This window comes from Podarcis muralis, chromosome 17 (genome assembly GCF_964188315.1).
Source record: "Podarcis muralis chromosome 17, rPodMur119.hap1.1, whole genome shotgun sequence".
In the NCBI taxonomy this organism is placed as follows: Eukaryota; Metazoa; Chordata; class Lepidosauria; order Squamata; family Lacertidae; genus Podarcis; species Podarcis muralis.
The window spans coordinates 12,801,268-12,827,794 of NC_135671.1; the positions used below are offsets into that span (position 1 = coordinate 12,801,268).

Genomic DNA, 26,527 nt, shown 5'->3' on the forward strand with positions numbered 1-26,527 from the left:
CCCGCGGCGCGAGCGCTCTTCCCGCCCGACGGCGGTTGGTACGGGACAAAAAACTATGCGCGGGATTCGACTGGGACCGTTCGCGCCCCTTTTTGGCCTGAGGCGATGAAGAGAGAGCGGGCGGAGGGGCCCTTCTAAGCCCCGCCCCTCGCTCGTTTGGCTCTTCTCGCCCTCCCCCGCCCCCCCCTCACGTTCCCTCTTTAAATCCGTCGCCGGCGCATGCGCGGCGGAGTCCGCCGCGATGGAGGAGCTCCTGGGGCAGGTGGCGCTTCGCTTCTCCCGCCTGCCCATGTTCCCTTTCTTCGACCTGGCGCATTACGCGGCCTCCGTCCTGTCGCTGAAGGAGCAGCCGGGTGAGTGAGGGGGAAGGCGGGCGGGCAGCGGGGATGGCGGCGCCGGAGGAGCCCGCCCTCGCGTCTGGCCGTGCCTCCTGGGCATGTGCAGAGTGCCTTCCCTTGTGGACGAGCGCGGTTAGCTGCGAGGCGAGGGCTCGCTCAGCTCCACGCCGCTTTTCTCTTTTTTTAATTGTATGTTGCATGCCCGCACGTTTTATAAAGAAACACAAACACCCCTTTTTTTAATTTTTTGGCGGGGAGGGAGAAAAGTAAGCATTTTTTTTGTTCATTTTTTTCTATATTATATTTTCTGTTTGACATTTTAGAATGTTCATTTAAATAACCTTAAAACATCAGTGACTTCCCTTCTGCTCTTTCCATGGTTCATTTTGCATACCATAAATCCACGCATATTTTACATAAACTAAGCTATTCCATTATTACATCCATCAAAACTTGTTACTTTTGCCTGCTGCGTAGCTGCCCAGAGTGGCTGGGGAAACCCAGCCACATGGGCGAGGGATAAATAATAAAATAATAATTATTATTAGTTTATGAAATTTGAATCCATACGACTTGGTGACAGACGCATGCATGGTTCGTTGGACGGCTTTGACAGGTAGCCAGATTAGGTAAATTCCTGGAGGATATAAGTCTTATCATTGTATCCTGGAGTTCTGCATCCAGTTCTGGGCACCACAGTTTAAGAAGGGATGTTATGCAGAGGAAGGCGACTAAAGACATAGGAGCCGACTCCTAGGGGCAAAGGAGTCTTCAGTCCTCTCATAAAATATTTGAGTTAATGGGCATTGCCATTCAAATGGTGTATGTGTGCAACACCATGTGATCAGTTATGTGGGGCGGGGCTTACCTGACTCACCCAATATTTCAATATTGGCACCCAGTGGACCAAGATGATAGAGGGTCTGGAAATCAAGCCTTATGAGGAACAGTTCAGATAGCTGGGCATGTTTAGCCTGGTAAAAAGGAGACATGATAGCCACCTCCAGATAGCTAAAGGGCTGTCACATGGAGGATAGCGCAGGCTTGTATTCTCCAGCTCTGGAGGGTAGGACCTGAACCAATAGATTTAAGTGACAAGGAAGAAGATTCCGACTAAATATTAGGAAGAACTTTCTGACAGTAAGAGCTGTTCGACAGTGGAATAGTCTCCCTTGGAAGTTGATGGACTTTCCTTCATTTGAGGTTTTTAAGCAGAGGTTGGTTTGGCCAGCTGTCTTGGATGCTTTAGCTGAAATTCCAGCACTACAGGGGGTTGGGCTAGATGACCCTGGGGTCCCTTCCAGCTCTACAGTTCTATGATTCTGCCAGTGACCGTTAGCTGTGTTTGTTGTATGGAAGTCCATACTCAAAGCTAATACACAACAATGCCTGTTTCAGAAGACCAACTGTTGCCTTCATCTCCTGCCTGTGTGCTTCCCATAGACGTCTGGTTGGTCACTGTGAGAAAGAGGATGCTGGACCTGATAGGGCTTTGGTGTGATCCAGCAGGACTTTTGTTCTAATTGGAAGTAACAACAGTGCTTCTGATCATGTGCAGAGTTGCTTTCCCCCCTTTCACCAAGGATGGTGAACCTGTGACCCTCCAGGTGTTGGAAGTTGGGGCTCCCAGCTTCCATCATCTGCAACTGTTGGTCATACCGGCTGGGGCTGGTGGGAGTTGTAGTCAAACTGGAGGGCACCAGTTTGAGGAATGGTACCCTGCACTTTGAGACTAAAATCAGCTCATGTATCAAGAACAGCTGTTGCCAGAGGTTAAATTTGTGGCTAGGTTCAGACTGTCCTAAAAGCTTTTATTTATTTAGCATTAGCAGGTTCTCAGGGTGGCTTACAAAAGTTAAAAATAAAACCAATGGGAACAAGAACATTGAAATACCACAATTTAAAAGCAGCTGGCAGAATTAAAGCAAATGCCAAGCTGCACAAAAAAAAAAAAAACATTCAGGGTTTTTTAAAAGGCTGGCAAAAGCCTGTTGCTGAAATGACACAAATACGACTGGCTTAGTGCTTTGGCATAAAAGCAATATGCAGAGTGGATTTGGAGTGTGTATGGAGCAGATTGGACTAACATCACATATCAATGAATGGATTAAAGTGATGACTCTTATTTTGTTATGCTGTGCTTTCTTTAATGAAATTCCAAGTAGCACTTGGCTTCAGCTAGGTTGTTGCTGCATCATGTGGCTTTAGGGTCTGAACTGCTTCAGGGCACAAGTTGTGAAACTCTGTAGTGCAAGGATGGGGAATCTGTAGCTCTCCAGGTGTTGGGCTACAACTCCCACCATTTCTGGTTGGGGCTGATGGGAACTGGAGTCCCACAAGAACTGGAAGTCTGCATGTTCTCCAACCATGCACTGTAGAGTCTCAATATGTCTGCCATGGACCATTTCAGAACATTTAAGAGGGTTTGAAATCTCTCTTCAGAAATTAAAAACTGGGTCTATACTGCGGATAGCTGAGCATGTCACACACACTCCAGTCTTCTCCTTGGCCCATAATAACCCTCACGATTATATACAATCACGGTTGTGTACTTGTATACAAAAAGATCCCTTTCCACGACAATCTGTTACTGCTGTTTTCATCTTGGGCAACTGTTCACCATGGCCTTGACTCAACAAGTACTATTGAGGCACCTCAGCCTCAAACAGGTGTGTTTAGGCAGACAAAAGGAAGTACTATGTGACTTTGCTTTGGTAGTGTTGAAAATGCACCGCATTTGCCTGCATTTTGCAGGAGTGGAACTGCTATAGGCAAATTCTGAATGGGGGAAACAGTGAAAGCGATATGCTTCTATGGTATAGGCACACTTGCGTGCGACTTCTCGGCTCAGAATCCTTCAGCTGCTTTCTCTCATTTTGAAAAAGACAGAGCTGTGTGTGACATGAAGTTGGCCCCTTAGCAACCTTATCTTCACCACTTGGCCGGAGCACACACTGCATGCCTTCATAGTGTCTCATCATTAGTGGGGTAAACCCAACTGACAAGACCATGTTCAGATTGATGATACAAAACACTAAATTTAGTTCATCATTCTACCCACAATATAGCTATAAATGGCAACTTTAAATGGCAAGCCATTGAAGCAGCATAACAGTATAGTAACAGCATGCCCATGCTATAATCATTAACTTGAATTTTTGGACCCACAAATAATGTGCAGTGTTCCTTTCCTCCAAAGAAAAACAAATTGATTCCTTTGACTCCAGGGGCGTATTTGCAGCACAGTCTTACACTGGCTTTTACATGTTGCTGCTTCCTCAAAGAATCCTGGGAATCAAAGCTAGAGTGTAAGGCTGGGAATCAAAGCTGGAGTGTAGCTCCAGACTTCAGAGAGACCTGGGAATGGTGCTAATGACATCCCTCCCCCCAAAAAAAACAACAACACACCAGGTCATGGCCCAGTCCTGATTGTGGTGAAAATGGCATAGTGGCTGTTGCACCACCGCTGCTTTGGTGGCAGTGCTGCTCTCCACCAGGTGCCTGGACATGCTGCAGTGATGAATGGTGGTGGTGCTTTTGAATGGGAGCCAAGCTCAGTTCTCATCCATGGTGAACATCTGCCATCTTAAGTTACTCCAATGCAATGCTTGGCTCATAGATCTAGTTGGGCAAGGCTGGTATAAAGAAGGGACGTACCATAAGAGGAGGGATGCGGGTGGCGCTGTGTGTTAAACCACAGAGCCTAGGACTTGCCGATCAGAAGGTCGGCGGTTTGAATCCCCTCGACGGGGTGAGCTCCCATTACTTGGTCCCTGCTCCTGCCAACCTAGCAGTTCAAAAGCTCATCAAAGTGCAAGTAGATAAATAGGTACCGCTCCAGTGGGAAGATAAGCGGTGTTTCCGTGCGCTGCTCTGGTTCGCCAGAAGCGGCTTAGTCATGTTGGCCACATGACCAGCTGTATGCTGGCTCCCTCGGCCAATAAAGCGAGATGAGCGCCGCAACCCCAGAGTCGGCCACGACTGGACCTAATGGTCAGGGGTCCCTTTACCTTTACTTACCATAAGAGGCATAGGGGGCCAGGGAGGAACACCAAAAGCTAAAGGGGACCGGAGACTCAGGCCAGCTCGGCAGGACTTCCCAGCTGAAAGTGGCAGACCAGAGGACCAGATGCAGAAGGAGCTGGAGGCACAGGTGGTGGTGGTGCTCGCTTGACCCCTTTGGAACAGGATTGCCTATGGCTTAATGATGCAGCAGCATCACAACCATGAATTGAGCATAGGAGTAGCAGGGAGAAGTTATCATTGCTTGCACCTGTATAATTTTGGACATTAAGGCATCATTCTGGAAGTCTGAGTTTCCTGGTCTCTCTGGGAAGGTGAAGTCTTCACTTGTTGCTGTTCTTGCTTGGAGAGAAAACCTGCAACTAATCCACTAGCCCCTGTTCCTCTGAATCTGGAGCATCTTCCTGATATATATCAAAACATCTTTCTCAATGCCAGATTTTATTTTTTATTTTTTTTTGGGTTGTGGAAATTAGACTTAAGGAATATGTGCCTGTCTTCTGACCTCACAAATCCTTGTAAATATATACTTGTGAATAGGGCATTTGGACTTAATATCTTGTGCTCCAGACTTGTAATTAGGTAAATCTGATAGTTCATCCAGATAATTATCTCCCTTGTCAAGCACACAATTAAGCTTAATTAACTGCAGCTTTAATGCTAGAAGGAATATTGATGGGTTCTCAGCACTAATATTCATTGTGACATGCAGTGCAGATATTAAAGCATGACAATTTATATTTGGATATTGCTGATACAAACTATGTTTAATTTGGCTTAACAAAAGTAATTCCAAAGAATTAAGTTGCATGTGCACCTACTCACTGGATCCTCATTTTTTGGTATGAATTAAAGGCAGTTTAAAGGAAAGGTAATTAGTGGCTACATCTAATTACTTGTGGATTACTGAAAGCAAATCACTTGACCATTTCTGTTTTCTCCCATTAAAATTTGCTTTTCTACATAATACCAGTTTCTTAACTTGCCTGCTTTCTTGTGCTCATACTATTGTAAAGAAAGCAAGTTTTTTAAAAAATTGAAATAGTATTGCATTTGCAGTAGTAGAATGTTTTGTAGAGAGTTGGAGCTGGGTTGGTCCTTTTGAATGAAGCCTTGCACCTGTTCTGGTGCTATGATGGTTGCATTCGGTGCTGTTATTACTTGGACCATTGTAAACCATCTTCTTTTTTGACATTCACATAGTAGCTGATTGTTGAGGGGTCTGTATGCTTTGCACAGTATTTCATCATGCTCGATAAGTACATATTGAATAGTTACAGGTAGGTAGCCGTGTTGGTCTGCCGTAGTCAAAACAAAATAAAACAATTCTTTAATATAAAAGAAGTGTGCATGCACACGAAAGCTCATACCAATAACAAACTTAGTTGGTCTCTAAGATGCTACTGGAAGGATTTTTTTAATTTTACATATTGAATGTGCACCAATCTTGGAACAACCTTGCAAACAAAGTTCATAACAGCTTTTTTTGCTAGTTGACTGCAAAGACCCCCTGTACCGGCCATTTGTGGCCTAAAAGAAGGCAGGGGGTGGAAAACCTTTTCTGCCTTGTGGCCTGGAGTTGGTCCTTGCCACAAACAAATCAAACAAAAGTCTTCTTATAAGGTTGGCTTAGAACCCAACAGGGAGGCCAGTTAAGGAGAAATCTTAAATGACATCAATGGGGTTGACAATGGAATTTTAAGTATGTTTACTCAGAGGTAAGCGCTATGTTCAGTGGGATTTGCTCTCTCAAAGTGTTCTTGGGATTTTGACCATAGACAGTTTATTCTGTATGCTTTAGCTCTGGGTGGGCAATGAGTTTATTGGCTTGGATCCAAAGGTGAATGGTCAGGCCCTTTTGCTTTTGCAAGGCATCCCCAACCAAATTCTTCTCATTTCCTTATCCTGCCCCAGAGACCCCTGTGCTCCAACTCTTGTTCTTTCAAAGAGTCACTTGATCCTTAGGGTCATCTTTAGGAAGTTTTGGGGGTGTTATATCAGGAAAGACACAATGACGGGTCACACTCGTGATGCCATTTCAAATACTTTGGGCAGCATCCAACTTTATTCACTTTATTCAGTAATAAGAAACACACTGAACTAAATAAAAATCCATTTATTTCAATGGGTTTGCTCAGAGTTGGAGATCACGCTTTATATACTGTTTTCATAAATAATGCTTAAGCCCATTTTGGTATTTCTTGGGCGTGTGAAGCAAATTAATGAACTACATTGATAGGAACAGTGGTCCCCAAACTTGCACCCCACTGGATGACCTGAAAATTATTGAGGGTGGTGGTTGGTGCTGACCTGTGATCAGGTTTTTGCTCTTTCTGTAGGTGAGACGTTTGAACTACTTATACTTTGTCTTTTCTACTGTTCCAGGAGCAGTTGACGTATCATACCGCAGCCCAATTGCATGCTGGTTTAGCGCAATGCTTTACTGTTTTGGTGGCTCCATCTTATCTTCACTGATGCTTGCAGAACCTCCAGTTGGATTTCTTGCCAACACCACAAATGTCTTACTTGCCTCGTCAGTCTGGTAAGCAGCTTTTACGATGAAGGATGTTGCCTAAAACTTAAATCTGTGCTCAAAGTCATGGAATGCAGCTTCAGAGTTTTAGAGCTGCCATCCGAGTCAAAGAATCTAGGTCAGTTAATTGTGTGAGTTTTAATAGATTAAATCTGCATAGTTTTGCATATGAATGAATAAATAAAAATATTCAGGGCCCAAGAGAATTGGGTGTCTGCAATTGGTGGTTTTAAAATATGCTTTTTGATACAAGTTGTTGTCTGGGCACCTCGTTGAAAAAGGTTTTTATTCAATTTAATCAATTAGTTAACACAGTGTTGCACCTGTAATTAGAAACTATTCAAATGCTAAAAATTGGGTGTTTATATAGACGTGCATAAAAAGAGCAATTGGTGCACTTGACACAATATGTACATATAGTTATTTTGGTTCATGGTGTAGCTTGGGGAAGGTGAATAATCTGCAGGTTTTCCTATATAGTGTGCTGTTCACAGTCCTGACTAGCTGATCCCTGTGAAGTCAGGAACCCTCTTCTCTTGTGTGTGTCCCCGCCCCTATGCTGTTTTACATGGTTTTTATTTTTAACCAAAGAGCACTGGGTGTATGTTAGATTGACTAAAATAAAATGCTACACTAAAGAAAAAAAAACTTTGAAAGGCAATAATACATCCTGTCTCAATTGTGGGGTTAGACCTGCAACTGGCAGGTACGTCTGTCTTTCAGGAGGAAATGGGGCTTGCCCTGCTCAGAGTAAAAGTGAGCAGTTACTGTTTTCAGGTTCATTTTGAATGCTGTCATCGACGCCTTTCTCACAAAGGCTGCAGTCTGAGTTACTTACCTGAAACTCAGCTTCTAGTAAGTATAGATCAGATTGGGCTGCTTACCTTGGTAAATGGAAGCCAGTCATTCAGTTTACCGCATTAAGATTTGCATTTTTGTGCGTATTAGAGCCACCTTTCCTCCAAGGACCTCAAGGTGACATATATGGTTCTCCTCCTACCCCTTTTATCCTCGCAACAACCTTGTGAAGTAGGTTCAGCTGGGGAATTGACCCCTGGTCTTCCAAGTCCTAGTCCAGTACTCTGAACACTACACTTCTAGTCTTTCAGAACATTGGAGTTAGGAGAAAGGCAGAAAATGGGTACGTGCAAACTAGTAATTACTGTGAGCTAGATTTGTCCTCCATGTAAATTTCCAACTAGCTGTGAGGCCCAGTAATAGGACTTAGCAGTGTTCGTAACTGGCACAGAACAGTATCTTTTTATGCGTGCATAAAGTGCATGTTGTTCCCTTTCGGACTTTTTCCTAATTAGTGAAGCTCATTAACAGTTTTGAGTTGGGGTTGAATTTATGAATCTCAGCCCTTCTTTAGCTGCTGTGACACTAGCTGTGGAATGGATGCAACTCTCTTCCACTGTTTCTTAACCCACATTTGGGTGGGGTGAATGCTTGTGGGGCCTTTTTTTTTTTTTTTTTGGTTGGGAGTTTTTCCTTCACTATAGTAAGGTAAAGGTACCCCTGCCTGTACGGGCCAGTCTTGCCAGACTCTAGGGTTGTGCGCTCATCTCACTCTATAGGCCGGGAGCCAGCGCTGTCCGCAGACACTTCCGGGTCACGTGGCCAGCGTGACAAGCTGCATCTGGCGAGCCAGCGCAGCACACGGAACGCCGTTTACCTTCCCGCTAGTAAGCGGTCCCTATTTATCTACTTGCACCCGGGGCTGCTTTCGAACTGCTAGGTTGGCAGGCGCTGGGACCGAACGACGGGAGCGCACCCCACCGCGGGGATTCGAACCGCCGACCATGCGATCGGCAAGTCCTAGGCACTGAGGTTTTACCTACAGCGCCACCGGCATCCCCTTCACTATAGTAGTTTCTCAGATCAAGCAGTACTAACATCATCTTATTAGAAGTTCATCGGTATGAGAATGTGCTTTGATTTAGGTCGCCATTAATCAGAATAATTGGGTCTCCTGGCCTGAAAAACAAAGCATGCATTTTCTGGCTCAGACCCTAACTTTTCTTCCGTAAACAGAACAGAGTTGGTGTTCATGGAATGGCCTTTTGCTTCACTCTGCAGCCTGCTGCACCCTGCCGCCCCAAAACCCCTGTCCCTATAAGTTGGGGGGTCCTGTTGATGCATCAGGTAGTTGGGTGAAAATGTAACCCCTCCTCAGGATTCAAGTCCATGTGTTTACCATCATCCTATACTCATCCTAGAATCCAAAAATCTCATTATGAGATGCCATTCTGAGCCGTATCCATTGCTTGGCATAGGAAGGAGCTATAGGGAGGTATAGTTGAAGCTGCTATTCAATAACCACAGACTTAAACGGTGCCTTATTAAAATTAACTGATTGATTGATAAAACACTCCAGTTATTCAGGCAAATTAAGGCCAAGGAAAAAATAACTTCATTGCCTTGTTTCTTGCTATCACACTTAAAGGATGCCATCATCCTTAATAGGATAGCTTGAATGTATATTCATGCACCATCCTTAATAGGATTCCACCATCCTTAATTGGATAGCTTGAATGTATATTCATTCACCATCATCTCTACTTTAAGGTGCATCTATTAGGATAAGAAGCAGTTTTCCTAAAGCATTTAGGGAAGGTGAGTCCCCCCCCCCCCAGCAAAAAAAACCCTGCCCGCCTTGCTGGTGTATTTGGGATGTACAACATACTGATTTTGTGCTATATACATCATGAGGAACTCCTGTTTTTTCTTACATATAGATTGTGCCCATGCAGAAAAACAGTGGGGTTTTGTGGCCCCCCAGCAGTTGTTTCTGGGGCCCCATCAGGACCCCAAGCTGAGTGCTAGCCACCTCTGGTGCAAGGGATTCTATATGACCTTGGTTAATGACACTGCTATCATTATTAAAAGTAAGCATGGCAAATGCACTATCAGGGTCCTGTTTTCTGCAGTCGAATCTTTTAATATATCTGAGAAGTAGGTGTTTAAACCTTTCCCCTCTCATCCTCTGAAAATGCTTCACAAGGAATTGGATTGGAGAAGGTGCAGCCCCTTGATGTGTGAAGTGGTGTGTGGATGCTTCCTTCAAAATAGAAGGAAAGTTCTGAAGATTGCTGTCAGATGCATCACAGAACAAACCAAGAACCCAAGTGACAAGTGTGAAATGCTTTGTTTTCACTCATTTACGTGTTGAAGTATGAGCCCTATTGACTTCAGCAGCTGACCATTTAGGAATGTTGTTATTGCATATAAAAAATACAGCCGACTTTAGAATTGTGTAGAATGCTGCCTCCATACTGCATAAAATCTGAAATGAAACTTTTCCCCTTCACTGGGAAAAAAAATTCCATCAATAAGAGACTGGCAAATTAAATTTTGCGAATATATAGTTTTGGCTAGACTTACGGCAGTGATAAGAGGACAATCAGATAAAAAACTGATTGAAGAGTGGGATTGTGTAAAGGAGTACATGAAAAACATTGTTCTGGCATAAACATATTGATATGCAATGAATGAAGTTTAAAGACAGGGAGAAGTTGGGTATAAGAGGTATAAAGGCAGAATATTATTGATAACACAACAATTAAAATAAAAGAGAAAGAAGGAAGTCATACATAGGTGGAGGGAAGTCAAGATTTCTGTACTTTTGTTTGGGTTTTTTTTGTATTTTAGTTGGTATCCTTTTTCGTTTGCTGTTTCTCTTATTTTTTATGTTGATGTTGTCTATTCTGTTTGTTTCGTTTTTTTTTTGTTATTGTAACTAGCAATAAAAAAAATAAAAGAGCCTTTTCCCCTTCACTGAACAAGCCAAGCTAATAGAGATTCTGTTATGGCTGTCAACTAGTGACATCTACTGGCACCTATTGGAAACATCTCTCGGCATTCTACAAGAGCCAGACTTATTTATTATAAATGCCTGATTTGAATGCTATATACTATTTCCTCCTCTGACTAGGACATAATGAGGAATCTGCTGTTCTTCCCGTACAGCAGAGGCAATTATGCACATGCATTGCTATGACTTTGCATGAAAGGAATGTGTCTCTAGAGTTGTGAAGGCCCAGAAGAAAACTGGAAAAACAAAAGCTGGCTGTTCCCCTCCAATTCTTCTTCTTGTGTCCCCTCTCCTTTGGAAAAAAAAGGGATTTCACAGGTGTACGGTAATGAGCAAATATTGTGTAATACCACTTCTCTAATGAGATCAAAATCACCACTGAGCAGTCTCCTAATTTATTATAGATCCCTGGCCAGCGACTAGTTTTACAAGCAAATTTGAAAGAGGATGGAGAGCGGCGGTTCAGACTACCCTGTGTGGTTCGCCAGACTGCGCTGTCAAACAGACCCACAGAGAAACCACTTCTTCCACCTGCTCCTATCCGAGTTAAACACTCAGATATTTGAGCCTAGGTGCCAAATGGCTCCTTAAATGTCAAGTTGCCATTTTTCAATACAGCTTTTTGGTTCCTGAAATACGTTCTGATTGTGCAGATAAAATAGAATGGGTAAAATTCTGCAGGATGTGTTGCTCGTGTGTAGAAACAGGCAAGATCCAAGGATCTTCAGGCATGCACCTCCAGGTGGTGGAGACATTAGGCGCCATCCTGGCAGCCGGGTATCTTCACCTGGTTGCAAATGGCCAATAGTCAGGTGCAAAGTGCAGAATTTCAAACAGTATCCACTGGTGTTTCCTAGGAGGGCAGGTCTGGCATTGCAAATTCCTGTTGAAGACTTTTGCACTAGGGTGCTAGGGAAAGATCTGCTTCATAAGCAAAGATAATTTGACCTGTCTGGGGGGAAAAATACCCATCTTGTGCAATGTTTCCAAATGTAAGCTTATTTTTAAAAAGATTTTCACCCAATGCACCTGCTGGAGGTTAGGGAGAGTCTATTGTATTAAGACAACTCACATGCTAAATCGAAGCCCTGTGTATTATTATTATTAAATATAGATGTTAAGACACGTATGTGGATTCTGAGAAGGGGAAAAGCAAGGTCCATATAGTGAAGTCACAGCTGTTGGCTTGCAATAATAAAGCATATCTGTGCGGATTGAAGAAGGCAGAGATGCTTGGGCCTCTGAGCTTCCATTGGCACACGAGCAGGCATCTGAGGAAGGCTTATTCCTTTGGCATGCCGATGGAGAGAGATGGGAGAAGGCTGGTGAAACCTGATGAAGAGATCTCCTCTGATCCTGACAGTAAACCAGCAGCATCTCTGTTCACTCTGTCAGCTGACGTGCTTGATTTTCAATCAAATTTGGCAGTGGGAGGGAGATGGTAATGAAAATGATGTCTCTTTGTTAAAGGAGCCTGTAGAGGCAGAGGCAAAAGGGGAGAGCAATAGATGATTAGGAGGAAGCGAGTAAAATGCTGCCTACCAGGCCTTTATTTATAATTGTTCAACCTTTGTGCTGGGGTGGAACAGTGAGGGAATATATATATCTTTCAATAAGTGAATGGGAGGGAAAGATTGTTCAGAGCTAGACAAAATGCTCATGTAATTGCCCCTGCTCCTATAGGTATGTGGAGAGAGTTACTCATGCAATTGCAGCATTGGTGAATGCATGTTTTGGGCTCCTAGCCTATTTTCCCCAAATTTGGGGGCTTTAGGAAAATGCTGCATTTGTACATTAGAAGTGTAATATTAAGGGGATACGTGTGGACTAGACACAATGGATGTAACTTATTTTTAATGCTATATACTTCTTTAAAATGCCAGATCTTGATATATCACAAAGAATGAGGTTTGGTTTTTTTTACAGGAATTGTGTGTGTTTGTTTTTAACCAAAGAGCAGGGAAGGAGCCACTTGCCCACAATTTCAGCAGCACGCTGCATGTTCACATTTAAACCATAGTTTAGTTTAACTATGGTTTAAAGTGACTGATAGCCGTAATACTACAGCGATGACTTCTTAACATCTAGCTTTTTTAAAAAAAGCCTTTATCAGTTTGTTTCATTTTGTCAGCATGCTTCCATTGCAAACATTGTGAAGTAGCTAAGGTTCAAACTTTTTCCCCAATTCTTTAGGTATCTTGTATTTTATTGTCCGCGTGATCTAGCCTACCGCTGTTTCTGTTTTCTACCTATACGACTGCTGCTTGCAGGGATGAAGGAAGTGACTAGAACGTGGAAAATAACTGGCGGGATTGCACATGCACATCAGCACTACAAAAATGTCTGGTTAATCATGATAGTAGTTGGCTGGGCCAGAGGTAATGTATAAAAAATTTTATATATATATATATATATATATATATATATATATATATATATATATATATAAAATATTTCAAATTTTAAGGGGGAATCTCAAGGGCAGTGGTTGCTAATTGGGGGGGGGCATGGGCTGCACTGACACATAGTGAACCCTCTGTAAAATAAATCAGTATGGCCAATTATTATTATTTTAAAGGACACTGGGGCAGCTCACAAAAATCATGGGCATTTCAGGTGACATTTTGGGGGCACGAGAATGGGTGTGTGCAGACTGTATATGGGTTGTGTGGATTAGGCACCACTGTTCTATGAAATGATATTGCATCCCGGGCCACTCTTAGAAGAAAAACCAATTTAAATCCATCCTGTTAATGTGTTCTTCCCCCTCACTCCCCCCTCCCTCTCACCACTGCCACCCCCTTCTTGGCTGCTCCTTAGAGCCATGAAGCTCAATCCTGCTCAAGTTTAGTTCCATCCTCCAGAGGAAAAGAACTCATGCCTAAGGTTTCAGCCTTCGTCACATGTTGCTGTTTATGTGGCCTCTGAATAAGATGTCCCTAGTTTAGCTTTCAGTTTTACTGACGAATGCTGTTCTTGGATGAGAGCCGCTTATAGGTGCTCTCATTTTATTATGGAATTCCACCTCTGCCAGGTATAACACTAGCAGGGGCATTTATATTTCTACGTCAGTTCTGACAGGTTTGTTTAAAGCTCAAATTATAAGGCAGCAATCCATAGGTAGGAGATGGGGAGGTCAGCACGGTGGACGTGATGGCAGGGGAGTGTTTTTGTGCTTTTTCACCCTTTTTTAAAAATGTAAACATTGGAATTGGTGGAAAAGGAATATACTACAGTAGCTCCAGTTTGGTTTAGTTACATATAACTAAACTGCTAGCTTTCACATCCTCTTCCATATGTGTGCTGCAAAAGGCTCTTTTGGTGAGAGCTGACAAGTGATGGGTGTTTCAAAAAGGGTTCAAGAGTTGCAGTCATGGTGTTTAAAAACAGAACACTGGTTTGTCCCTCCTCTGCCAGGTCCCAGTAGGCTAGTCAAATGTTTTTTGTAGACTTAATAACTTTTGTGAGACTTTTATAGGGCTGGACTACTACTTCCATGAGTTTGGTGTCTTTCTTCTGGAGTAGTCACAGGGAAGAGTGGAAGTCATTCTATGAGCCCTTAATGGGTGCATAATCTCTGTGTTGCTATTGCTTTGTAAGCAAGAAGAGATTTTGTGCTTAACTTCAGTAAGATATAGGAATCTCTCTCTCTTGAAGCTTTTTTTTACTAAATGGACAATCACAAATTCTAAGCTCCAGCATACCAGGCGATGTTGGCTGCTGCCTCCATTATTATTATTATTATTATTATTATTATTATTATTATTATTATTATTATTATTAAGCTTTGACAAAATTTAAGATCCTTGTTGAATTAATTTCCCCCCTGAAATATTAGGTGCTTGCCCCTGACAATAGGATGCTTTCAAATGAGTCTCAAATTGAGGACCCAATTTCAAAAACTGTGAAGTAGGTCATTCCATTTGTGCCTATAACTTGAGGGCCATATCCTGCTCCTTTTAGAAAGGGACGTGAGCAGCTTTGCAGTTGTCCTGACTGGAAGCAGAATTGAGTGTCGTCAGATCTTCTGGAACCAATTTTATGCATGTAATAATTTCTTGTTGAATTGCAGGAGCTGGGGGCGGCCTAATATCTAACTTTGAGCAGTTAGTGAGAGGTGTGTGGAAGCCAGAAACTAATGAACTGCTGAAGATGTCCTAGTAAGTCAATGAAAAGCACGTAACAATTGGCACAGTCCTGGGAATGTTCTTTCTTTGTATTGAAAGTAGCACTGTATGAGTAGCTCTTCAGTAACATGACTCTTCTATAATAAATTAGTGCGCTTCAAACTTTCTGCCTGGAGGGAGAACTGTCCGTGCCGGTTTGCTGCTGAGGAGCCCCAAAATATCTGCTACCAAACTGTCGCATGTTGTAGTATTGGTTTCTAGAAAACCTATTAGTTTTGCTCTATATGAATTGGATAAGAAGATAAAGGTAAAGGACCCCTGACAGTTAAGTCCAGTCGCAAATGACTCTGGGGTTGTGGCACTCATCTCGCTTTACTGGCCAAGGGAGCCGACATTTGTCCGCAGACAGTTTTTCCGGGTCATGTGGCCAGCATGACTAAGCCACTTTGGGCAAAACCAGAGCAGCGCACGGAAACACTGTTTACCTTTCCGCCAGAGTGGTACCTATTTATCTACTTGCACTTTGATGTGCTTTCGAGCTGCTAGGTTGGCAGGAGCTGGGACCGAGCAACGGGAGCTCACCCCGTTGCGGGGATTCGAACCGCCAACCTTCCGATCAGCAAGCCCTGGGCTCAGTGGTTTAGACCACAGCGCCACCTGCATCCCTGGGTAGGACTGGGCAAATACAGAGCGCTAGAGTGCTCTGTATTCTTGTGGTTTATCACATGGGAAAGTGAGCAAAGCAGTGCACATATAACCACATTAAGATGATGAAGAGTCTATGGCTGCAAGCCACAGCTCCTCAGAAGTAAGTACTATTGACTTCATATGGAGTTCATCTTAAATTACCTGTCTGCACTGCTGCCCACAGTGAAGGGGAGCTAAGGAACAAGGCAGCAGAGAGCTTCATTGAAGAGCCCTATGGGGCCTCTCAAGTAAAGACGCTGGCAGTGACTTCCGCTGGGGATCACCATGGCTGTTGACTTGTCCTGCGACCTGCTGCGTTTTATGCCCCATTCCTCTTATCATTTAAAATGAAGCTGCTAAAAGCACTCATTCAGAGTTTGGAAGTATATTGACGACACCCAGCTAGGTCATATGATCATAGAATTGTAGAGCTGGAAGGGACCACAAGGGTTAATTTGTCCCATCCCCTGCAGTGCAGGATTTTTTTTTTTTGCCCAACCCATGACCCTAAGATTAAGAATCTCATGCTCTACCGACTGAGCTATCCCAGACTTCTTTCCCCTTCTTCCATTCCCAGCGAGGTGATGAAACCCTTGAACGGTTGCCTGGAAGAGGTGATGGGTTGCATGCAGGCTAATAAAGAGAAGCTCAGCCTATTCTCTCTCTCTCTCTCTCCCCCCCCCCCCCCCCGTTTATGGTTTCATATCCTGCTTAGTAAACTGAGATTGACAGCTCTTCCATATACATGCCTACTTGGGGCATAAAGTCAATATAACTTATTCCTAGGCGAGGAAGTATAGAATTGCAGCCTTAAACCACATCTTCTGAATTCAGATGTACCTGGAAAACCAGGGTTATAACAAACCATGATTGAAACGCTAAAGCTGCCATCTTGAGTGCAGGATTGGGACAACAGCATGGGTCTAACTCTCATTCTGTGCTTTGAAAACCAAGATAGATGAAGCAGATATAGCTTCATCGGAAGTGGTCCTTTCAGAACCAAACTGTAAGAGTATAGTGCAGGGTTTCCCAAACTTAGCTGTTTTTGGACTCTAATTCCCATCATCCCTAGCTAGCAGGACCAGTGGTCAGGGATGATGGGTATTGTAGTCCAAAAACAGCTGGAGATCCCAATTTGGGAAACTCTGGTCTAGTGTTAGGCAGATCAAGTGGGATATAAATCAAAAATAGTCTTTCTTTGACTTTCATTGGCAAGTGTGTTGGCAACAGGAGTCTGGGGAATAGCTACAGTTGCAGTCGAAATTATTCAGCTCCAATTGCAAATCAGGTTTATTATCAAAATTTACAGACAATCAACTGTTTGCAATGCGGGGGGGGTTGAATAATAGTGAGACTGGAGAAGCGAGCATAAGTTACAATTTCAGCTGAATTGGGGGAACTACTCAAAGCATCCGTTTGTGTTCAGCTATTTCAATTGCTTTTGTCTGATTTGCTCGTTGCAAACAGCTGAAAGTCTGTAAATTTTTATTATAAACCTGATTTGCAAATGGGGGTGGTGGTGGTTTGAATCATTTCGATTGCAACTGTAAATCCTTTTCCTGTCCCACCTACTGATGCAAGGGATTACCGGGTTTGTGGGAATAGGGCAGGCAAACTGAACCTTAACAGCAGGAATAACCTTGTGTGATTTGTTAGGTAAGGGAAATAGTATCAGCCACTCATCTGGTTGAAAAATAAAAGTTAAAACTCTGCTCTTAAGGACTAAACTCTGCCGAGAGCTAAACCTGTTTACCACCCCAATCCTGACACTGACACTGTACATCACGGGTAGGGAACCTGTGACCCTTGTTGGACTTTAGTCTCCCACCAGCGTCACTCAGCATGGCTAGCGATCAGTGATGATGGGAATAGTAGCTGTAGACCACCCAGATTTGCGCATTCCTTATCCCTAGTCTTGCGCAGGAGGGAAATCTTGTCAGGGGTCCTTGCAATGTGTGCCACCAGCCCTGCCTTTTGCTGAACGCATCCCCAAAGCACCCTGCCAGTCATGGTGACGGGCACTTCACCAGTGTCTGACAAAACGTCAGCTTCAAAGCAGTAACTGAAATTAATCGGGAACGAAAAAAGTTCGGGTTTTGTGGGGATGCGAGAGCCTGCTCAAGAAGAAGGCGAGCCGCATTAGTATGCTGTTCAGAGCGTGCCTCTGGCGCACGGGGGAATACTGCTTGAGTTACAGCTTTCAGCTCAGGTTTGCAGAAGCTAAATTGGGAATGTTAAATCACTCCCAATTTAACTTCTGCCATGGGAAGTACAAAAAGAGCTGGAGCAGGCTGTCAGGCCCCAGCTGCTCCTCCAGAGGGGGAAACGAGCTCAAGGTGGGCATTTTAAAGTCCCCTTGCCCTTCCTCTCTGACTTCCTGGCAGGGTTTCCTTTGCGGAAGTGATTATTTTGAAAAGACTGCTGCCACTACCAGTGTGATAAAAGCAGCAGGAGTGCCAAAGCACTTAGGCATCCTGCTTCCAGCCACTATCCTAGGTAATAAAGAATGACAGGAGAAAAACACAGCATCGCAGGCAGAGCTGTTGCCAAAAGTCGGCGTTGTCTCTTCTCCCCCTTGACTCACCCACTTAGCTTTGTGTGTGTGTGTTTGTGGTATGAGCTGCCTTTTGTTGTTGTTGGGCGTGTGTAGGTGACCTAAATCCTTCAGCTGTGAAGAGAAATGCAATTTTTGTCAGTTTAACGTGCCGCAGATGTATTTTTCCCTCTCTTAAAGCTATATGCTGGTCAATGCAAGGCAGAGCATTGCATGTTTTGAAGAGAGGAAACTTGAAGCTCACGAAAGGAGAAATGTTTCTCAGGAGCTCCTCTTGCGACAATATCACTGAGTTGAGAACTTCAGGATTTTAAAAAGGGCTGTACATAGATTGATTATACATTTCTCCTAAGGAGAATTTAGGAACTCCTAAGGTACCAGCTGCTGCCCACCTAGCAGTTCAAAACCACGTCAAGTGCAAGTAGATAAATAAGTACTGCTCTGGTGGGAAGGTAAATGGCATTTCTGTGCGCTGCTCTGGTTCACCAGAAGCAGCTTAGTCATACTGGCCACATGACCCGGAAGCTGTCTGCGGACAAACTCCTGCTCCCTTGGCCTTAAGAGAGAGATCAGTGTGCAACCCCAGAATCGTCTGCGACTGGACCTAATGGTCAGGGGTACCTTTATCTTTAAGGTTCCTAAGGTGGGGAACTTGTTTTTCAGCCAGAGGGTGGCATTCCTTCATGTGAAACCTCCCCGGCGGACTGCCTGCAAATGCTGAGCAGGGCCAGAAGCAAATGTGGCTAGACTAGAGCAACAGATGTGCCTCTCTTGTATGTTTTGGCCACCCAAAAGTCAGAGGTTTTGGCACACACCTCCCACTCCATCCAGGCGAGCAAGAGGCAGTGCCAAAGTTCAGAGACACCTTCCAGCTAGGCAAAGCACTTGAGGGCATGGAGGACAGGCAGTGCAGGGTGTGTCCTGGGAAGAAGAGGCCAGGGAGACCATAGAAAGGACTAGATAAGATGGATTGGGGGGGATTTCTGCCCCACCCCCCGGCGTGAGGTTACCTACCTCTTCTCTAAGTCACAGTTTTGGGAATTTTCGAAGTGCCTTTAACAAGGGGCCTGCTTCATAGGGTGCTGGCAGAGATCTCCCTGGTGGAAGACAAATGCATGTTAAACAATTACTGTATTTTTTGCTCTGTAAAACGCACCTGACCATAAGACGCACCTAGTTTTTAGAGGGGGAAAGCAAGAAAAAAAATATTCTGCGCAGAGCATGTAAGCGGCTCTCGCTTTTCTTGCTTTAAACCCTTCCGTCCCTCCTCCCGCTTCGCTGAGAAGCCAGCAGAGCAAAAGTGATAGCTGCTCAGCGCCTCTTCTGCTGGCTTCCCAGCAAAGCGGAATGAGGGACAAAAGGGAGCCCTTACAAGGGAGCGCTGAGCAGAGCCTGTATGCATCCCAGATGTGACTGCAGGCAGGAGGCTCTGCTCAGCGCTCCCTTTAAAGAGCTGCGCGGAGCTGGCTTTTCCCCGAGGAGAGAGAAGGGCAGCCCATCAGTCCCTTCTCCCACCTTGTGGAAAAGCCCCCACGAGCCGCACACACGCTCCACGCGGCGCTGAGCAGAGCCTCCCACCTGCATGTGCTCCATAAGATGCACACACATTTCCCTTTACTTTTTAGGAGGGGGGAAATGCGCCTTATGGAGCGAAAAATACAGTAGCCCCTTTTATGTTCTGCAGAGGGCAGGAGCTTTGTTCTTTTACAATCTCCAGCCATCAACTCACTGGTTGACTTGGGCAAGCTTTTATTCAGTAAGTTTGTCAATGTGGCATGCCTGTCTGCAATGTTGCCATGCTACTTTACAGAGATGGTGTAAGGATTAGCGGGACGAATGTTTGTGAAGTGTTTTGAGCAAAGCGCTCTTATAAAATGTCAGGTGGAAGTAGTGGTAAAGATTCGAGAAAGACAGGTGCATCGCGGTAGAAAACGGAGGAATTTCTGTTGTATAAAATCCAGATCTATTTCTTAGCAAAACTAGCAAACAGTTCCCAATGTGTTGTTGCAGCGCTTTCAACCCGATGATGGATTTTTTGGCTGGTTAATCATTTGCCCTGTTTCTGCTCAACAAGTCTCATTGAGCTGTGTTACATGTTAAATAAACCTGTGGGTGGAATTCAACATTGCATTATCTGCTTATAAAGACCTTTGAACTCTGGCTCTTGGGATTCTTATCAAGTGCTTCCTCCCATATGAAGCTCTCTGAGGCTTAAGAGCTCTTTTCAAGCCCTGATTTCAAATTCTTGCATGCTTTCAAGTCAGGCTTTCATAAGAAGCAGAAGCTGCCTTTCTGTTACTGCTCCAGAGGTTTGGATCACCTGCCTGCAGTCTATTCTAGAAACCAGGAAGCTTAGTTGGGTCAGAATCGAATGTACACTTCCACAGTTAATGATAAATACATGACTGCTGGCAAATAAGCCACCATAGCCATTAGAGGGCCATGGTAATTCGAGTTCCGGGCATTTTAGACTCTTCTACCCATGTACAGTACTATCTGAAACCCAAGAAGCACATTGGTTGCCTGATGTGAAATTATTTTCAACTTTACTACCCCACTAAGACAACTAGGTTTTGTTGTCTTTTGGGGAGTTTGCCTTTATTTTTCTGCTGCTTGGTTTTCCAGTTTTTATTTTAATTGTTATGTTTGATTTTACATACATTACTTGATGAGAGGGATAGAAACCACACCAGTAATGTATGTATAGTACCTAAACAGGTTATTATAAAAAAGTTACAACTTAATAAAGGGAGTTTACCACACATTCTGAGAAGGGATGGTTATCTTTAATATTTTCCTTTTGTTCTTCATGCACCAAAGCCAAAAGAGCTTTGGAGATTGAACACCCGTGCCCCTAACTTCCAGCCGGTCAATTGACGTTCCTCTTCGCCTGCCAGCTAGCTAAAGCTTCAGCTCTTTCGTTTACTGATTAGAAGTTTTGCAGCCCTATTGGAGAACCCAAATGCCTCTGGGCCGCTGATGGTGGGAGATCTTGACAAATTAATGAAAACTAACAGCAGTGTTGAGAGATTTACAAACTCTTCTTTGAGGGTGGAGAGGGGGATTGAGAAATGATGCCTGACATGTTTTGTGTCTTTCCCCCCCAGCCCTGTGAAAATAAGCTTGATAGGGGCCATACTCTTCACAATGCAGCACATCTCTTTTCTTCCAGTAGCAAAGCCCAACCTCATGCTGTATTACACCTCCTTCTTGGTAATCACAAAGGTAAGAATTTGGGGGCTTCTTGGTGCTTGATGTTGTGCTGACATGAGTCACTTACAGGCCCTCTAAATAAACTTGTGCATGTTTTTGTACTGATGGTTCCAGTAATGCATCTAATGCTTCATATATTAGATTTAATTGTTTTATACAGTGGTACCTCGCAAGACGAATGCCTCGCAAGACGGAAAACTCGCAAGACGAAAGGGTTTTTTGTTTTTTGAGCTGCTTCGCAAGACGATTTTCCCTATGGGCTTGCTTCGCAAGACGGAAACGTCTTGCAAGTTTGTTTCCTTTTTCTTAACACCGTTAATACAGTTGCGACTTGACTTTGAGGAGCAACTCATAGCACGCGGTGTGGTAGCCTTTTTTGAGGTTTTTAAAGACTTTGGTGATTTTTGAAGCTTTTCCAAAACTTTCCCGACACCGTGCTTTGCAAGACGAAAAAAATCGCAAGACGACAAAACTCGCGGAACGAATTAATTTCGTCTTGCGAGGCACCACTGTAATTACATAAAATCGGCACCCCGATCTTAGTCTTCTTTTTTTAAAAAAAGTTCATTCCTGCATCAACTCTTCTTTCTCCAATAACTAGAAGTTTGAATACCAAATTGTGTGGTAACAGTTAAAACAAGGGTGGTGAACTACTGGCCTGTGAGTCTGGTCCAGCTTCCCCAATGCTTGTTGTGACCTCAAGAACCCACAATTTTTGCCAGCGGCAGTGGTGAAAGGCAGCATGTGATGAATGTAGGAACTACCTTCAGGAAAGAGAGAGAGAAAGCGCTGCTGTGAACCAAAGAGGCAGTATCAGCAAAACTGCCAGGACAGATCCAAACAGGAAGGAGCTTTCTGATCTGCTATCGTGTTTCCTGGGCACTCGGGAAACTTTGGAGCAGATCAGAGTGCTCTTTCTGTATCCAGTGTGGTCTGATCCGCTCCGGTTCCTCTTCTCCCAGCAGTTCACTTACTTTCCCTTCCTAGAAAGCAGTTGGTGCACTAGCACCAAGAAGACTGTTGGAGCACTGCTTTCCATCCTGCCTAGCTATCTTTGGTAGTGGCAGTATTGAGTCCCATGTGGAGGGATTGCAGCAGGGCACCTCGCAGTAGGAGGGGGGGGGAGGCAGTAAATCAGGGGGGGAGCAAACAGGCCTGCAATTTGTGGAGGTCCTGGCACACGGTGCTTGCATTGTGGTCTGTGTGGGGTGGCCACACCCACTTTTGCCTTGGCCACGCCCTTTGATGGTTGACCAAGAGGAAACGTGTCCCTTGGGCTGTAGAAGGACAACCGTCCCCTCCTGTTTAAAGCATTTGGGGGGGGGGGAATCAGTGGTGAAAATTTTGGATGGTGGCGGTAACTAATTAGTCGTACCTTGGTTGCCAAACGCTCTTGGAACTCATACATTTCAGCTCCCAAACGATCGCAAACTGGAAGTGAGTGTTCCAGTTTTTTATTTTTGGAAGCCAAACATCTGGCACAGCTTCCGCGGAAGCCGCGTCTTGGTTTTCGAACAGTTCTGGAAGTCGAACGGACTCCCGGAACACATTCTGTTCGAGAACCAAGGTACGACTATAATCTGCATCTGTCTTCTAGAAAGGCCAGAAGAACAGAAAGGAGCCCTCTGGGAATGTTTGGGGGAACTTCACTTTTGAAAACCCGATGAGATATGTACTTAATTTCAAGGACCAGTTCACATGACTACTGCTACCCTCTGCCAACCCTGGTTGTGGTTTCTCATGTCGAGGACCACTGCAGTGCTCATATCCTAGTCAATTTAGGATTCCAGTGGCAAGGTCTACTGAGGATTCACTTAAGCTCACGATATTTAAAAATATGCTAGTTTTTCCTATGCCTTCAAAAGCTGCTCTTGGGGGTTACAGGATCCCCAGGTAGATTTTGGAAGCACACAGGAGGCTGGAAGAGGGAGAAGAAAATCTGAAAGTCGCACCACGCAAGCGGGCAAGCATCCCTTAGATGCCACCCTGGGGTTGTATTATTTATCATTCTGCATTTGTTTGCTTGCTTTTAACTAATGCAAACTACCTTGAGCCTGCCAGGTAAAGCAGCAATTTTAAACTTGCAAATGGTCACATTAATTGTTCTGTGTACAGAAGATATCTGCCTAGTTTTAGTTCCATAGAATTGTAGAGTTGGAAGGGACCCCAAGAGGCATCTAGACCAACCCCCCTGCAATTCAGGAATATGCAGGTTGCCCATATGGGGATTGAACCCATGACCTTATGTCTGTGAAATCAGTAGGAACTTTGCCTTTGCTTCAGCCATGTCAGAATTGCATGCCAGGTGATTCAGAGAGAGAGAGAGAGAGAGAGAGAGAGAGAGAATTTACTAGTGAAGATATGAATTGAATTACAGTATTAATGTCAGTTTTAAAAAGTATATCTGTGCAATTTTGAGAAGTAGTGTTTGCTTGCATGATCTAGCGAGAAATATGTATTGTGTTTGATACTCTTCCCTTTAACTTGGGTCCTGGTTTGTATCTAAAAATGGGGAAATTATTGGGGAATTAGATTAATTCTTATTTATGGGTTGTTGCTCATGACATCGTGATGTAACGTGTATAAATGCAAGGAATAGCACATCAGATAGCCCATAACCATTCCTTCTAATTGCGAGCTTGGGTGATCACATGATGGTCTGTTTGGAAGGAAAACAGGACCACCCAAAAGTAAGCGAGTGGTTTCTACCTGGGTATTCCCTAGGTATGCAGAAGTACGCACACCTGTAAATCTTGTTGGAGAGCTGATGCCACTTGTTGTGCTCCTTGTTTCAGGTAATCATGATGCTGACGGATAATGCTTTCACTCCCTTGGCTCCGTTTGAGAAGGTGCTGTTTGGCCTCCTCTTTGGTCTTCACCCGCCTTGCCCTGAAGCTTGTAACAGCGAGGCCAAAGTCCCTTACAATGGCGCCTCCTCAGACTACGACCGCACGACAGCTGGAGAGACGAGCGACAGTGTTAATAGAAGACACACCAAGAAAACAGAATAAAAAGCTTAGAATGTGATGTGGGGTGGCCAAACGTGGCTTCTTTGTACATGCCCATAAAAACACGCCATGTTTTTCTTTTTCCTAATAATGTGAAAGGACAATTGTGTATAAGGAAATTCATGTAGCAAATGGCTTCCAGAAGCATAGTGCAAAGTTTCCTGTGCAAACCCCCCATTTCAGTGAAGCTCGCTCAGGCTACATTGCCCACGCACTTTCTGCACTATTGACAACTACTACTGCAACTGCCACATGGCTCTATGTAGCCTCTAAAAATGTATTTTTTTGTAAGCTAGAATTCATACTTGGACAAGATGCATCATGTTGGGTTTCTTTCTATCTAATGTGACTTGATAAAAGAAGAGATTATATTGTGATTTTACTTATATGAAGAATTTTTATTGTGGTCTTAAAATAGTTTTTCTACTTCAGAAAACAAAATACTAACTTTTAAAAAGCTTGATGAAATATTTTCTGGCACCAGTGAAATGTGATTGTCAGAAATGACTATTTATGTTGATTATAACTTATTCGGGAGATGATCCAGCAGACCTGAGCACCTTGAAATCTGATGGGTGAGCTTTAAGCATGAGCATTTAGGACTTGAAAATTCTTGATTTTTTGGCTGAATTGTGTCCTGGTGTTTTCATTCTTTAATACCGGGGGTTACTCTCCCAGTATTTTAATACATGATTTTAATCTAGTTGAGAAATGTGAACATATTTGTGAAAATGTAATATATTCAGTGACTGAAAAGAAGCAGTAATTTCAGTGATCAAATTTAAACCAGTTTAATATTCTAATGATTTTATATATATAACAGTGCTTGAGGGCCAATTTTGTAAGTTTTCACACTTGGCTTGAGTCACAAGCAATCTTGTAGCTTTTTTCACAAAATTTCCATACAAGGTTTTCAAATCTTTGTACGTTTACTCACTGGAACCACTTAGATATTAAATTATTTGTAAACATGAGCTTCCTTCTTCCTTGATGGGTTTATGAGACAAAGAAACTCAAGTGCTGTGGATTTTCGTTTTGGATTTTTCAAACAATTCCACTTAATCAGTCAGAGACCCCTCTTCAGTACACACACACTTTTTTATTTATTGAAACAGATATTGTATACTAGACAGGTTTTCCCTATATAATTTGGTATATCAGCCTATCTAATGCTAGCTAGCTGTAGACACAAACTTGCACATTGAACCACGATTCAGATGTTTGCCTGGTACCAAAACACCTGTGTGATGTTGCCAATCACCTGGCAGGAAAATAAAAATAGAAAGGGGCCAACTTCCGGGAGGTCTCCATCCTTTTCCCCAAATCACCTGCCCGGCCAGAATACATGGTTTATGGTCTGTATTTGCTGTCAGAAGCTGTATCGCCCTGTTGTAGGATTTAACCTCTACTGGATGATAGCCAACTAGGGGCAAATCCACAATATACCTTTACAGCATATTCAGCGCACATTTAAAACACTTTCCCCAAAGGCTCATGGGAACTGTAGTTCCCCCCCAATAGAGCTACCATTTCCAGCATCCTTAACAAACTACGGTTCCCAGGATTCTTTGGGGGAAGCCATGTGCTTTACATGTGTATTGGATGTGCTATAAAGTTATCATGTGGATCTGCCTCAGATCATAGAGTAGGCCTAAATAAATCAATGGACTTCAGTAACTTTAGGGAAATATTTCATGACATAAACATACGATTTTACAAGTAACTTTACATTGAAAAATAAATTCAGGAAGGCTTTTTTTAAAGGTTTAATTTCCCCGCCCTTTAAAAATCTAAAGCTAAATTTCGCTCTTAAAGTGGTTTTGTTCTGGGAGAGTGTAATTCATTGCCATATAAAGAACGGGTACTGTTGTCTCAAGTGCCCATCTACCATTATACTGAAATTCATTAGGGGTAGGGCAGCTGAAAAGTACTTGAGACAAACACCAGCAGGCAAGTGCGCTTCCAACCTTTTTGTGCCAGTAAAATCTCTGAAATGTTTTGTATTACTGGGCTGAGCAAATCTCTCTTTGCTACTAGATCTTTGTGGTGCTGTTGACAACGACAACGACCTCACCCTAGTAATTTCACTGTAGTTCTTTTACACAAACGAATGTGAAAATGTATTTGAAATTACTGTTAAGATATTTACAGTTGTTAGCCAGAAAATGGTCTGCTTTGTATTTGGGTGCAGTGTGCATTTTAAATCCCTGCTATTAAAACGAAATGGAAA

General features: G+C 43.6%; 1 protein-coding gene and 1 long non-coding RNA gene across 3 annotated transcripts; one reads left to right on the forward strand and one right to left on the reverse strand.

The window, feature by feature from the left end:
- TMEM38B (transmembrane protein 38B) lies at window positions 1-26,527 on the forward strand. Of its 2 annotated transcripts, XM_077921709.1 has the most exons (6): window positions 5-353; window positions 6,747-6,903; window positions 12,902-13,086; window positions 14,781-14,868; window positions 21,184-21,301; window positions 24,085-26,527. In XM_077921709.1, the coding sequence occupies exons 1-6, from the start codon at window positions 242-244 to the stop codon at window positions 24,298-24,300; spliced, it is 876 nt and encodes a 291-aa protein (XP_077777835.1). In that variant the 5' UTR covers window positions 5-241; the 3' UTR covers window positions 24,301-26,527. The 2 variants fall into 2 exon arrangements, with proteins under 2 accessions (XP_077777836.1, XP_077777835.1); XM_077921710.1 differs by lacking the exon at window positions 6,747-6,903 and having other exon boundaries at window positions 1-353.
- On the reverse strand, window positions 9,034-24,171 carry LOC144326034 (uncharacterized). The gene is made up of 3 exons (XR_013391191.1): window positions 24,034-24,171; window positions 19,091-19,173; window positions 9,034-12,182 (listed from the first exon to the last, which is right to left on the reverse strand). It is a non-coding gene; the product is annotated as an uncharacterized LOC144326034 (long non-coding RNA).